This window comes from Musca vetustissima, unplaced genomic scaffold, assembly GCF_032173495.1.
Source record: "Musca vetustissima isolate MV318-11 ecotype Yass unplaced genomic scaffold, APGP_CSIRO_Mvet_v1 utg896, whole genome shotgun sequence".
Lineage (NCBI taxonomy): Eukaryota > Metazoa > Arthropoda > Insecta > Diptera > Muscidae > Musca > Musca vetustissima.
The window spans coordinates 276,342-292,425 of record NW_026887934.1 but is presented as its reverse complement, the minus strand read 5'-3'; the positions used below and the strand labels follow the sequence as shown (position 1 = coordinate 292,425).

The 16,084-nt window shown below is 38.4% G+C and overlaps 1 protein-coding gene across 1 annotated transcript; it reads left to right on the top strand.

The window, feature by feature from the left end:
• Nucleotides 1-177: 177 nt before the first annotated feature.
• Nucleotides 178-7,938, top strand: LOC133335785 (brefeldin A-inhibited guanine nucleotide-exchange protein 3). The gene is made up of 7 exons (XM_061544085.1): nucleotides 178-293; nucleotides 373-506; nucleotides 1,804-2,444; nucleotides 2,520-2,840; nucleotides 2,903-4,163; nucleotides 4,233-4,603; nucleotides 4,670-7,938. Exons 1-7 carry the CDS (start codon nucleotides 209-211, stop codon nucleotides 7,905-7,907), a joined length of 6,051 nt encoding a protein of 2,016 aa, XP_061400069.1. The 5' UTR covers nucleotides 178-208; the 3' UTR covers nucleotides 7,908-7,938.
• Nucleotides 7,939-16,084: the final 8,146 nt, after the last annotated feature.

The following is a 16,084-nucleotide window of genomic DNA, read 5'->3' as shown; positions in this document are numbered from 1 at the left end:
CACCACAAACTCAATTGAGAAATGCAGAAAATTCGAATTTATTTGGACAATATGCACCACAATTAAGAAGGAGTTGCAAATTAAATATTCATTTTTCCGATAAACAAATTAAAAAAAGCGAACAAAAAAACCTGATTGTGGATTGTGTGTAAAACACACAACACACACAGACGAACAAACAAACTAAAACAATAGCATTGGCAGCAGTATGGAGGACCTGTTTCTTTTAATAATAAAGGAGTCGACGGGAACCAAGCACAATGCCCTGCGACAAACTGCACAAATTGCCTATGGTAAGATGATGAGATGCGATGAGATTCCATACATTAACAAGACATATCAATAACAATACCCTCTTGTATTTGATTCCAGACAAATTATATCGACAGCATGGTATACACAGGGATCCATCACATGAACTACGTTCAGTGTGTTTTACAGCCTTACAAATGGCTTTGGATACCAAACGTCCAAAATTTGTAACAATGGGCCTAAATGGATTGCATGTAAGTGATGTCTAAGGGTTATATATTGAGATGGGGGTTTGTGTGTGTATGAGCAAGAGAGTATGGGCCTATGCTATTGATGAACTAATAAAGAAAAAGCCTCCATAGTTTGAAGTACTTATGCGTGTCGTCCCAAGATTCTTATAGGGTCACATGCATATATCCTTAAGTGAATAAGACTGTGTGTGCGTGTGGGCGAATGTGTGCATGGCAGTTTTCATTTATTTTTTTTTTGAAGTACATGGTCTCCTACATATGTATATTACGATAGGGAGTCATCATCGTCATCATATCGATTCAAGATGTTGTCAGTACGTGACATCCTTACCAAAAAGGTTTTTAGTTTGACTTTTTTGTCATCCCATTTCTGGTATATTAGGATGGCGCAGGAGAATATTGTGTATAAGTTTTAAATTTAAATAAATATGGTGCATTTTATGTTGGTCTATGTCTGGGCGATCGATCATCGCTAAGAATATGTAAGTCAACGAGAAACGAGGGGATGACATATATTTATGTTTAGGGGTATGGATGGGGATTTCAAATGTCAACAGGTACGGCCTTGAAAATAATAATTATTGGGCTGTGATATGGAGATTCTAAACTGATATAGCCATTGCTTCATTTGTATTAATTACTTCCTACTTCAATTCCAATTTTCCAAAACATACAACAACCATTTTTTAGATTCATAATTTGGAATTTTATATTGCTAATGGACAGAATAGTGTATATAACAAATTGTTTCTAATAAGTATTCCAGAAACAAATTATTATTATAGTATTACTATTGTGCTGAATGGACCCGGACATTCGTAACTGAATTCATAGTTGAAGTAACATAAGTTTTACCTTAAATTCGATTACAGCTTGGACAACGGCTCGAATTCATATAGTCGCCTTAAAAAAGTTGTCCTTGGCCCTATGTGCTAGGTCGCTGTGTCAAATAATCTATAATAAAATATTGTTTTTGAAGTACATAGGGTTCTGACCCCTCCAACTGAATAGACGTTAATATATTAGTTTTAAGCTTTTGGAGTAGTCTATATTTTGCTGTTTTTTGAATCCCACATGACCCTTTGGGCTACATTCTCGTATACGAAAATAAATTGAATTGAAAAACATCCGCGCGGATGCAAATTAATGATACAGCATTCTCGGCCGCGAACTTTTTATTTTTTCAAATTGATATTATCTCTGTATTAACACTCGATGAAGATACGACATCGATTAAATAATATATGGAAGTCAACAACGATTCTCAAACTAACCATTTTCTATTTTACCTTCAACACAGAGAATAATCAAAGATGAACGATTCTATATTGGTCTGGAACCTGAAGATGATTCCGTTTGGTTACCGTCACAACTGTTGAGAGCCACCTCGGGTATACTGCCCACAAACAATAATGAGGACACTGTTGTTAATGTGCTACGTCTCTTTTTGGCAATGGCATGTTCTCCGGCATGCACCCTAAATGGCAGATTATTAATTGAGATACTATCGCGTTGTGGCGAATGCTGGGAATTAGGATCACGAGCAATTAAGGCGGCATCTTTGGCGGCAGCATCGCAATGTTTGAGAACATTCTGCACATTTCTAATCGAGGAGGCCGAAGATGTAAAGAAAACCGCTCCCGCTGGTTTGATGACCCAAACACAGGCTACTGCCGTGTACAACGAAGTAATACCGGTAATGCAATGGCTCTGTAGCCGCCTTGTAGAACCGAACGTAAACAATTCGCCGAATAAAAAAGTGGAGAATACCTGTACCCTATATTTAACCGAATGCATTTTGACATTGACATCGTCTCTGCCACGCAATGTCTATGCCAATCCACATTTCACTTCGTTTTTGTGGCAGAAATTTTGCCCAACATTGGCAGCAGCTTTGGGGTCGCCGGGCCGTGTCAATTTGGATAAGAAATTTACCTATAAGTAAGATCAAAAAAATTAAATTTAAATTGAATTTAGATGTATGTTTGTATCAAATCAATCGATTTACCTTTACAGGGACGCTCTTCATATTATAGAGAATGAGGCACGAGGCTTCTTTACTGGACCTGGTCTGGATGGCGCACAGGCACGTTGTGTTTATTTAACGGGCATACAACTGCTGCGCATTGCAGGTTCCCATGGCTCATTAAGGCCAATGTTGGAAGCCTTGTTCCATCGCATGTTATTATTGCCGACACCCCAAAATCGCACAGAACCCCTGAAATGTGTGCGAGAGATATTCAAAAGCCCAGAACGTTTAATCGACCTTGCGGTCATTTTATATGCCGATAAAACCACTCCAACAGGATGTAGTGACGAAATGGCTCTATTTCGACTGTAAGTAGATTTCAAGATCTCCTCTGTCCGTATGTTTGTGTTTCAGACGGTGTTTCTTTTAGGATGATTGATGCCATGGAGGAGTGTGCATATGGCACTGGTAGCGGCAATGGGGCCGGCTTTGTCGTAGAGGCCAGTCTGCAGGCCAGTGTTGAATGTATGGTTGCATTGCTACAAAGCTTACAGGTGTTGTGCACGGGAGAGATCAATGAGACGATCATCAGTGATCAAATTGTGAATGTGGTCAACAGCCGATATGGGCAACTGAAGGATGCTGACTACACCGGCCCATTGACATATCAATCAATGGCACGTTTACCACCCTCCTATCGAGATGCTGTGGTCGAATTTCGCCAGAGTGTGTATGAAGCTTCCTCGGGATCGGAAAGCGATGGTGATCAGCATGTGGAGAATGATGTTGTTTCCAATGGTTCGGGCGACACCGAAGGTCCCGAAGAGGAGGAGCATTCCACCTCAAGTGATGAAGCTTCACGCGGCGAACTGAATCGTTGGCCTTACACAAATTTGGAAGTACCCGTATTTCCCATACGTTCCGATGTCGATGCCGATCGGCAACATGCCCGAGATTTTGCCAAGGCCTTGTGTGTAGACTTGGTGCCCAAGTTGGCAAGACTCAGATCATGTATTGAGGTCGATGAGGCGATGCAAGAGTTTGCCTCGGCTGTATGTCAAGAGAATAGCGCAAACATTTCCGACTTCGACTACAATTTCACCATCATCAATGCTGACGGCATATACTTGGCAATCTACTCAGCACTGCTACTCAGCTGGCAGCTAAAGAAGGCTGGTTACTATGCGGACATGCAAAAAGAGATCATGATACCTATGTCGGAGCAACAGTTTGTAACTTCGGTACAGAATACCGGTGTTTTGGTTTATCTTTCGTCGGCCTGGCTCTGCGAGCTCTATCAGAGCGTTTTGGTGACCAATCTTTTGGAATCATTGGATAGGAACGATCAAGATTCACGATGTGCCTTGATTGATATGCTATGCGATGCAGGAGGCTTGGGACCCACACAGATGATGTGCGAATGGCAACGTCTTCAAACGGCAAATGTTAAATACACCGACGATGAACAGTCCAGTGCTCGTCGTGAGGCGGCCAAGAAGTTAAGTAGACGTTTGCTCACCTGTTGCTGGGATTCGATGGTAATGGTGCTAAGTTCAGGCTTGGGTGATCTACCCAGTTCCAGCTCAAGTAAATTTGTTGCACTCTCCAAGAGAACATTGCGAGTGAAGAGCAAAAGTACCAAGTCCAACGGAGAGGCATTGTATGCCATGTGTCTGGATGGTTTGCATTCGGTAGGTGTGAGAACATTTGCTAAAAAAGGGGTCCTTAAAACCGCTTTCCTCTTAACATTTCTTTTGCAGGCCGCTACTTTAAGCAATAACTTGAATTTGCAACACTTGGCAGGAAAAATTCTAAATCTATTGGCTTCTAATGTTTGCCAGACAACTGGACCACGCATCTCCGCCAGTCAGGCCATGTCCATGGATGTGGTGCTTAGCGGTGGTCTGAATTTGGGTTCCTATAGTCCAGATTGTTGGCAATCCATATTTGCGGTGTGTCGGCATGTCAGCCAACTGGAACATGACATGTTTAGCATGAGAAACCCTTCGGTGCCCTCCTCTTCACCGAATGCCAATCGTGATATTGAAACGGGCGAGAAGTTACAGTGCAACGGAGGTCAGAATGACAAACTTAATTTGGCCTCAATACCCATTGACGATGATGAGACGTGGTAAGTGGAATACAAGTCGAAGTTAGCATACCGCACCGGTATTCAATTATTTCATTCTGATTGCAGCGTCGATGTATACAGCTTCCTGCAAGCACCCTTGCAGAGTCCGAATACGAATATCACATCAATTTTGAAGGTGTATTCGGGCACCAATGAAACGGTATTGCTTAGTCCCAACGATACTACCAAGGTGTTGTGTGGCCTCTCCCATCAGGCCGAGAACTTGTTCAGTGATGCTGCAGAACGTTTAAGTTTACCTTCGTTATGCCAGTTTCTCAAGAATTTGTGTCGAGCCTCCAGGGAACAGCTGTACAAGAATACAGCAACTCGTAAGGGCGGTAGCCGAGTTTGGTGGCCTAGCAAGGGATGGCGCAAACACGATTCTCTACCCATGTCATTGCTATTACATCGCATTGGCGATGTTACCCTCAAGGTGTTTCGCAGTCCCCGACCTTTGTTGCACATACTAAAGGTTTGGGCCATAACGGGACCGCATCTAATGGACACGGCCTGTCATCGTGACAGGGTGATATCGAAACGAGCCATTGAATACATTCACGATATCGTAACAGCCCTGCTGGTAGAGCAATCCGAGTTGCCATATTTCCACTTCAATGAGGCGTTGCTCAAGCCTTTCGAGAATTTGCTAAGCATGGACAATTGTGACTCCGATGTACAGGATCAAATTGTAGCGTGTCTCTATGAAATTGTTGAGGCACATCGCACAGAGATACGTTCGGGATGGCGTCCACTATTCGGAACATTACGAAATGCCCGCTCACGGATGCTGAGCACCAGCAACATAATCGATATTTTCCGGGTATTTTTGGATTCGGATAATACCTTGGTATTTGCCAATGCTGGCTTGGACTGCATTCTGTGTCTGCTGTCCTTCTTGGAAGTGCCAGGAAGTGGCAACGGTGGTGGTGGTGGCAACAGCGGTAGTAGCAACGGAAATGGCAATAACACGGACTCCAATGAGGAACCCAACTTTAGACCAACCGAGTTCCTACACGAAACCCTGCGTTTTCTGGAGCGTTGCTCTTCCATACTCGGCTTCATGTATAACATGCCAAAGTGTCCGAATTTCCATTCGACCTACAAGATCAAGGGCATATCTTATACACACATCATCGATGCCAATATTCCCAACTCCATGGAGAACTTCACCTACTTTGGCAATGACTATTTGCAGACCAAAAACGAACAGCACATGATCTCCTATCGGTCACTGCACATCGACAAGGAGAACATTGTGAAGATCGATGAAATGGACAAGCCTTCGGGAGTACTGAAAGTGTGGTTCCTGCTACTCGATGGTCTCACCAACTCCCTCATTGTGTGTCCCTACTCACACCAGGCTCCAATTTTGCAGACCATTTTTAAACATTTCAAGAACCTGCTAAGCAATCCAGGCATAGAATTCGGATTCTACTGCATTAATCATCTGCTAATACCGATGATTCAGGACTGGTTGCGGTACATCAATAAGACCGGCACCTCGTGGCAGCTGGTGGAGAAGAATTTCAAGCATTGCTGTTGCATGACAACAGATTTGGTGGTGGATTTCATAAAAATGTCCGTACCAGAGGTCCAGAAACAAACCTCCAATACACGGACCAGAGTTACACAAATTGTCCAGCCCAGTGATAACTCCTATTCGAAGTTGAAATTTGTCACCGAACCGTTGGAGGAGAGGAGTCATCCGCAAACGGACTACAATACCACGACAAATGACGAGAACTCGTCGTCAGATACTAAGGAGTCCTTGACGAAGGTGTCAAATTCCGCAACACTGGCTCTGAAGCAGTTGCTGCTCGTACTCATCGAGTGTGCGGCGCAGGTGCAGGAAACGGTGGCCCGGGTAGGTGTTTCTTGTCTGAAGCATGTTATACTCTCCACCGGAACTCTCTTCAATGAATACCAATGGATGATTGCCTGCTCGGCCATACACAGAGCCTGCACTGTCACCATCGCTCCCTTGCGACAACTATCCTTTGCTTTCCATGAAAAATCCAATAGCTTCTATGGAGACTGTGCGAATGTCAAGGTTGCCGCCAGGCGTGACAGCACCGTGGAAGAATTGACACGTATATATTCATTGGCCCAGCAGGTCTTTTTGTCGGACAATCAAAGGGAGCCGGGAACGACGAAGCCCAATAGCCACTTGGACAAACATTTAACGGATGACCGAAGCTACTCCTTCCTACTTTATCCCCAAAACAATGGCTTCAACTCGAACCTGGATAATTTTGTAATTCGAATACCCTTCAAGACATTGGTGGTTGGATTGTTGGCCAATCAAATGCTGCTGCAGTTGGTGGCCAAGTTACTTTTGTCTCGTCTCAAATGTGTTCCTCAGGCTGTGTCCACGTGCATTTTCGACAACTACACAACGGCCAGCCAACAGACTTACGACTATGATTTGGACTTTCGCTCAAAAGAAATACTACTACGTTGCTGCCTGCAGTTCCTAACGAGCGCTTTGGAGTTTGACTCACGCCCAGGCCTGAAATTCCTAATGCAAAAGGTGGCCAATATCGAATACGCCGCCAATCTCTACAAACAAATGACATCGTCGTGGATGATCTACTACATTGCTCTGGTCGATTCCTATCTAAATGACATAGTTATCTACAATCTGGGACCGGAGGATCTTAATTTCATACTGGAATCCTGTTCTAGGCTCAACACCACCAAGGTCAAGAAAAAGGAAAACTTTGTGCGTTACCTATTCTGTCTACAGGACGCTTGGAATTTGGTCTGTGAGCTGTATCTAAGCAATTCCACCCTGCACGACATAGAGAATGGGCGTCTGCGCAATTCCGACACAGAACTGAAACACTTGGCGTCAGGATCGGCCCGGCCCATCAAGTCCATGTGCATAACAATAAATGGAAACTTTGAGAATGGCAATGGTTCTAGTTTTTCCGAGACCACAGATTATTCGCCCAATAAATTCACCCAACAAATGGCCGAGGAGGAAAGCATTACCATGACCACATTGATCAGTGAATTCCAGCCGAAGAGTCGCAACAATCCATTCGATACAAATCGTCCGCAAAAGACGGAAGCGGAATCCATTTCGCCGGAAATTGAACAGCAGAGGGCCACCAGTATCCTCAAGGATTCGAATTACAAAAGGGCAGCCTTGGCTCAACTTGTTGTGGCATCCATGGAGTTGTTACGTTCACTGCCCGCAGAAGCTGAGAGCAATTTGCGTCTGCTAATGACGCCAACAATACGCGAAGCATTCCGTCTGGTCCAGTTACAGGGTAACGAATTAAAAGTTAATCAATTTTAGGTTTTGCTTGTTGAGTTTTATTTTGATTTGTAAGTAATGCCCCGATGCGCCAAATGTCCGTTGCCGCCGCTATGGTGTCATTTGGTGCCGAAGGGTGATGCTTTTTGATGACAATTGCAAAAGAGTTATATGTTCTGCAAATCCTCTAACTAACCTCAAAACCGTAACTCCCTTTGACTAAAAACGAAAATGAAACAAATTAATACCTATATCCCCTTTCTTGTTTCCACTAAAAGAATGTCATATGTCATCGCTAATAAAACTGAAAAAAACACACACACATATATATAGACACATACATACAAAACAAAATAAAAATATTTACTATCTCTGCAATTCCCTCCATATACCCCCACCATTTTTAACACGGTATTAACATTTACATAAAAATATATATAATTGCAAATGGCATGCATCGAGATTTGTTTTTTGGAAATTTCAAATGTGTACTAAGAAGTGAGGTTATTCTAAATATTTAAAAAATTGTCAATCAATTTTGGAATTGGAAAATTTAAATTAGGCTTTAAGAGTAAAAAATATAAATACCATTTACGGGATTATTTGTTATTAACATTGAATTTTTGAAAAGGGGGTAAATTTTACCCCTTCGCTCATACATTTCACAGTTCTGTTCAATTTGTTTTTGGCAATATTGTTCCACCCACGTTAATACAGCTCAAAACCCGGGTGCATTAGTTGCAATCTATAACAAAAAAATACTAATCCATGTATAGCCTCACTTTTTGGTGTATAACCTTCAAAAATTCGAGATCATATTCCGTTTTTTTTTATTTTTTTATCAGTAACACCGTGATATTTGCGCATAATGATATATTTATATACAATATATAATACATACATACATATATACAATACTACTATGCATAAATACAAATTACCACTACAACAACAACTATATACAGTACAGATAATTGATAATTGCTACAACAACTACTGTATACATAAATCATAGCCGCCCATTACCGCCTAAAATTAGACTATTTTTTGTAATAACTATTTATCGTCAGGATTATTGTCATTATCATAAACAAAATACTACTATTATCGGCTTTCAAAAAGCATTTCGATTTAAATGTGTTTTTTGTTCTTTTTTTGTTAAACTTTTGGGTATGTGCGTATCCAAATATATACATATACTAAGTACATGCAGACACATATACATACATATGATATATGTAAGAGTGTACAACAACAACAACTATTCGTACTCCATTATTGTACCTATGCTAATCACACATCAATCATAACATACAACAAACATAACAAAAAACTGCTTTATTATTACAAACATAAAAAAGAATCGAGCGTTTTCTATTTTTATCGATATCAGCTAATATCTGCCGCCTGTCACATCCAACTAACTACTCTCCTCTCTCAGTATTATATTATCATGCATGCATGCATTCATGCATCAAAAATCACTCTCTCTCAATCATGATTCTTTGAGTTGATTCCCCCCAGGTTCAAAGAATGAAAAAGAAAAACTGCAGTTCTTTCACTCCCTCTCTTATTCTCTCTGACTGTTTTGGATGAATTAGAAGAACGTCACTCAAAGTAAAAACTCAACAGCAACAGGTATCAACAATAACCGTTATTACAACAGCAAAAAAAAAAAAAAAAAGAACAACCAACATTAACGAATTCACAGCAGCAGCAACAACAACAATAGCATAGTTCATGATTCAATGCTCGCTCGTAGGCGCAAATCAATCAAAACAAGAAAAAGAGATCATCCTTTTGGATCATCCTTTCATTGTGGATTCATCTCCTTGTCACATCACACTGTCCATCGTTTAGTGATACTCCCGGTTTCTATTGCTATCTATAATCAGTCCTGCAATGAGTCCTGAACTTCGCTAATGTGTTAAATATTTATATATAAGTGTGTGTGTGTGCGCTTTTTTATTAAATACTGGTCATAGAGAATCTGACAAATTTTAGCAGAATATTTGCTGAAAGCTCGTAATTTGTGAAATAGTCAAATTATTCAAAGAGACAAATATTAAAATCTCTCTCAGAGAAAAACAAAAGATCAAAACATAATGGCAATCTTACCAAATTTATCGGAAATCCCAATCAGAATTTACTCGGCCGAATTTGTTGAAGAACACGTTTTCAAAGAGGAAGGATTTTCATTGAATAAAAAATGTATTCGTAATATATTCATGGAGGCTCTGAGTTTGCAAAATCTTACTGCATAAAATTCTTTCAGTAAACTCCAGTAAGTTTGTTATTGAACTGTCAAACTTGCTCTCTCTCTTGTCTCTCTTTTACTAGATTTTTGGGAAAACAGACAACATTTAGTAACATTTGGTAACAATTGTTACCAAATATCGAGTAAACAGACTCAACTAATATGGTATAGCCTCAATATAAATGAGTCGTTTAAGTCCATTGAAAGTGGTTTAACTCCATTTTTTTATATTGAGATATTTAAAGGTTTCAGTTTGATTTGATTCAAAAATATGATTAAGTGGCATTAATTTTTTTGTTTTGACTTTGTGCTCTAAACATGAACTTTCCTAAAAAATCAAAATTTGTATCGGAACCTAAAATGGACTTAACAACTTTCAATATAAATGATCCAAATGTACCGCTCTTATTTTTAGGGTTTTTATCGCCTTCTTACTACGAAGTGGCTGTAATTTTGTAATACGGATTTCTAGTAAATAAAAATAATGTTCGCGAATTCTTTGTCTGAGACCATATTTTTAACCTTAGATCCTCGAAATAAGTCTGTAATGTTTATACATTAAGGTTGATTAAAATGTTTAAAAAAAATGTTTGTTATTAAAAAAACGCACAGACACACTCGTATATAAAAATATATATTGATTTTATAGAAAGTTAAAAAAACTAAAACTAAGAAACATGATGTAATGTCTATTCCTCGAGTAAGACAATCTTGACTATGTGTGGTTAACCATAAAAACAAATAGGGAAAGACAAATCACCCTCCCCCGGATCTTTAGAAAAATAACAGAAACTAATTATGTAGTTAAATAAATTTCTATTTTTTAGAATTGAGTATCAAGCTTAACTGTAAGTTTTGCCTCAGATAGGTACAATCCATAATCTATTTATGATAGATCAATGATTCGCGACTGGAGGGGTAAATGGTTATCCACGCGCACAATCACTCACACATACTCAAAACTCAGTTGGGTGTATAAATCTGCATAATTTTAAATCTTAGAAAATCGCAATCTATACATACTAGAGTCCAGGGTCTTTTCCACACATACAACCGCAAATGTTCCTAAGAAGGTTGACGGCCAAATTATTGTTCTCTTCCCGTACTTCCCGTTTTTTTGAGTCCAACTGCCCAACTGGTTAGTAGTAGATTCTTTCTGATTCTAAACACCCAACTGAAGAAGAAAAAAAAAACAACTAAAATCTATTGGCAAGGTTACGCCTTCATTTTGAAAAAAACGTCTCTTGATTCGATAGATTCGAGTTAATGTAGATCGATGATCCCTAATCGTGTCTCGTATTTAGGCAAACCAATAAACAAACAAAATCAATTTACAATATAAGCGATAGAATGTAGAAAATGAGCTGTAAGCTGGATATTACAACCAATATAACAACAACAACAACTGCATCCAAAACATTCGGAATAACATGAAATTAGACAACAACAACAACAATGTTTTGGGTACAAAATTAATTTTTTGTTCTTGTTCTTTAAAAAAAGAAAGCAGTAAATTAATGAACTATTTATTCCAATTCGATTTGATTCGTTTCGATTTGAATGTGGTGCATGTATGAATGAACGAATGAAAGAACGGAAGGGTAAACTGGTGATGATGATGAATTAGCGTAAACAGTATCTCTATATATTAACTAATAATAATTATCTTTACTAATAATGAAATATTTATTTATATGTATATGTATACAAGAAAACCAACAACAACAAGAAACCAAATAAAAACGATAATAAATAATAAAACAAAACCACAACAATATCAGTCCAAATATAATATTTTTTTAAATGGATCGATATTTAGTTTGATAATCTTTTTTTTTTTTTGCTACGTATGATGTTTGCACTTTGACCGGTATTAAAAAGGTGAGTAATCGTATTCAGAATTTATTGTTTTTTTTTAGTCATGCAAAAATAAAGAATACCTCGTGTTATTGAACGATTGCCATTGGCAGATAAGAGGGAAGTATACAGAGTTACATTGCCCATTTCTGTACGGTAATCTCGACGGGTATTGCCGATAAATTGGAATTCACAATCTTTATAGCTTTATATCGACAGACAGTACGTCGCGTCGCAGTACGTCGTGGCAGGAAACATGCATGTGACCAATATGCCTAACAGACAATTCAGCTCAAAAAGCCAGAAGTGCTCATATAAGCATATATCCGAGAAGAGGTTGATGGGTCATGACTTAAAGGGTTGTAGCCATATGAAAATTGGCAAAAATTGACATTGCCATTTACTTGTTTTAAATTACACTTAAGATAAAATATGTTTAAACCCGATCGGACAAAATTGCTAGTAATGGACAGCATAACCGTTATTTTTCCTAACGACAGCACACCTACGAGGCATTAAATCAATAAAATGCTCAATATGATCCTTGGGTATACTATTCCTCGCATCCTGAACCTTTGGGATGAGGTTATGCCTGTTTGTTTGTGAAACTATTTTTATACCCTTCTCCACACTGTGGTACAGGGTGCATATGTTTGTAACAGGCAAAATGGAACGATATATAAACATGGTTCCTTTTGATATCGATTTATGCATGTCCGTCCGTCTGTCTGTCCAGATTTAGACATAGCTCCCATATATATTTTCGTCCGATTTAATGTAAATGGTGAACAAAGTACCTATATATCTTTCGATTTGCAAGAAATTTGGCATAGGATACTGAATTGAGCCTAGAATGAGGTGTATTTGGTTTCATGAAAATCGGTTCCGATTTAAATATAGCTTCCATATGTATTTTCGTTCGATTTTATGTAAATTATGCACCAAAGTCCCTATATATCTTTCGATTTGGGCATAGCGTACTGAATTGAGTGTAGAATGATTTTAACTGAACTGCGTCTAGAATGATATGTGTTAAATTACGTGAAAATCGGTTCTGATTTAGATATATATATATATATATAATTTCCTTCGATTTTATGTAAAGTTTGCACTAAAGACCCAAAGTTTGTACGATTGACACACTATTTTGTTGAAATAGATATAGCTCCCATTTATATTGTCGTTGCATTTTAGGTAAATTTGAGATTAAATTTTGAAGATTGCGGCCAACCGAATTGTGTTTATCAAGTTTTATCAAAATCGATTTACATACGTTTGTCCAATTGTACGCAATGGGTCTCTAAACTTTCCCAAATGAAATGAAATTTAGCATAGTTTCCAGAAGGGCATAAAGATCACATATTGAAAATTGTTCAGTTTCATGTCAATGTTCTTTCGAAAAGGCGAAGTCTGTTAGGAGACATATGTATAATATACCCAAATTGGTGAAGGGTAGTCACTGCCGCTCAATTTCTATTGACATTTTTTGCAAAAAAAAAAAAAAAAAAAATGTATATTTTCATACGATTTAAAGTACTTTAAGATGGACAATTCTATACACAGAAGTTCTAAATTGCAATATGTTTAGTGCAATTTATGACAAACGAATATATTTAGACTGCCTTTTTAAAATCTGTGCTATAAGTTATCTTCACAGTCGAATTTGTCCTTTTGGCTCCTTCATATACTGGCCAAGGACATTCATTCCCAAACGGAATTTAATAATTATAATAATGATTTTATCCCTTTATTTTTAATTCTTACTTTTTATTACCATTTTATATTAAATTAAACCCTTTGAACAGTGGTCCAACAAACTTTTGAAAACAAACTTTTTTCTTCAACATATTCACAAATTGACAACACTGCTTTTATCTGATTTCTATACATTTTTCTCTTCCTCTCCATGTGTCTCTCCCTCTCTGTAGTAAAAATAAAAGATACATTCTCTTTGCATGGTATTTTGTTTTCTCATTATTTTTAGTGGCGGCTGGCTCATTGAAGAAAAATACCAAAAATTCAATTTCATAGTATTCTTCAGTCAGTCAGTCAGTTGGCCGACAGCAACGACGACGTTGCCCAGTGTGTGAGGGGCTACTACCAAGTGAAAGTGTTGCGGTGGTATTCGACGCAAATGCGGTTATATTTTGTTACACATTTTATTTAAGAAGAAAACCATCAAATATCTATCAAAAAAGAAAGAAAATCGAAAAACCAACAACCAGAGAAAAATTATGTAAAATTTGCAAATAAAGAAGAAAGTTGCAATGATAATAATGAAGAAGAAGAAAAGTAAATTGTGTTACGTGAAAAATCTAAAAAATATTTATTTGAAATGTTTTTTGTTCGCTGTTGATGAAGAAGAATACCTTTTATTTTTTTGCATATCTGTGCTAATCTACCTCCACCCAACTAAAGTTTTCCTCTTGTTTGCGTCGTGTGTTCGTTTGTTCGTTCCTTCGCGTTCGTTTGCCGTTGTCTCCTTTACATCAAAAAATGCCCTTAGTGTACGCCGCGCTGCTGCTGCTGCTTGCTGACTGAAATGTGTACACATTGAGCGGTGGTGCTTGCTTGCTAACACACATTTTCGTACATATCGACGACGTATGTTTTGAAAGAGAATGAAGTTATTTTGTTGTTGTTATTATTATTGTTGTTGTTGGTCTCCGTGTTGTATTTCATTTACAATTTGAGCTGCTCTGTCCAATCAACCAACCAAGCTCGCAGCCAGCCAGTCAGTCAGCCAAGCAATTCTATGTGGGAATGAAGTGTATCTGTGGTTCTTTTGTATATGTCGGTGTTTGTGTGTTCGTGTCCGTTAAAAAAATTGCAAAATAGAGAATAAAAGTAAGCAAAAATAAAAATAAATAAAAAGAAAAAATGTGTGGCATTTAAGTAAAATTTATTCTTGCTGGCCAAAAGAATAATACCAAATAATAATTTAAAGTGCGAATCATGCCTAGTATAAAATTGTGTATTTGGGGTTGAATGCCAGAACAACCCTCCACCATATGTATAATAATTGGCCAATGATTTAAAAGTCAACAACAAAAACAACACCAATTAAAAAAAGAAAAACAAATTGCGGAAAATTTACCAGAGAAGCCTCAATAAGTTCGCATTGAATTGGATTTGTGTGTCATTAGTGAAACGGGTTTCAATACCTTTTAGCCAAGTGTCGCCGTCACAACAAAGTATATTCCGCCACAAAGCAGATATGTAGTGCAATATTCCCTTCTCCACCCCTCTCTATACTCAGTCAAACATCCCAAAGAACCTTCTGCAAAAAGAAATTTAACAAACAAAAAAATAAATTAAAAAACATTTGTTGTTTTACGCGCCTTGTATCGATCGGTGGCATTTACGCTTGCCACACAGCTTTGCTTGGTTGTCGTGGGGCGGCTAGGTCGCTCATTGTAGGACCACTTGAAACGTTAATCTACCACAACAAACACTTGGCCCCCTTTTTATTTTTCTTTGCAAAAAAGGTAAACTAAACAAAAATAAAAACTCTGTGAAATGTTAAGAAAAAGCCCTGGTCTTTGCTGTAGAAAACGAAACAAAAATCTCAACAACGACAAGAAGAAAAACTACAACAATAAAATTGTCAACCTTGTTTCATCGTTTGATGGGAACAACAGCACCAACAATACAACAAATGCTGCAGCAGCATCGTCATCATCATCGTCGTCGTCGCAATCATCATTATCACCATCATCGTCAAGTGATGTTGGTAGTATACACAACAACTTAAAGAGAACAATAACAAAAACATCAACAGCAACAACAACAACAAACGACAAGTTATACAAACAAAAACAAACTTACGCTGGCGTAAGCTGTCGTCGCTCTACAAAATTGGAGCTCAATCGACGAAAGTTGTTCACAAGCAATGCCGGTTATTTCATCCGGCAGGCATCCCCATCATCTATTGACTACAGACGTCGACTACAACTTGACTTTAACAAGCTGAAACCTCGCTATAAACTATAAACTGCAGCAGCATCGTCATCCGTGCTAACCAGAATTACACCACCATCGCTGCCACCGCCGCCACTGTCTTCAACAGTGTGAAACCTACTCTACATCTTCCACTTGACTTCTT

Bases quoted from the DNA above. Each gene is read 5' to 3' on its own strand.
- LOC133335785 (XM_061544085.1), top strand. From the start codon at position 209: ATGGAGGACCTGTTTCTTTTAATAATAAAGGAGTCGACGGGAACCAAG. The intron at 507-1,803 runs GTAAGTGATGTC...CCTTCAACACAG, and splicing joins TGGGCCTAAATGGATTGCAT to AGAATAATCAAAGATGAACG. The intron at 2,841-2,902 runs GTAAGTAGATTT...TGTTTCTTTTAG, and splicing joins GAAATGGCTCTATTTCGACT to GATGATTGATGCCATGGAGG.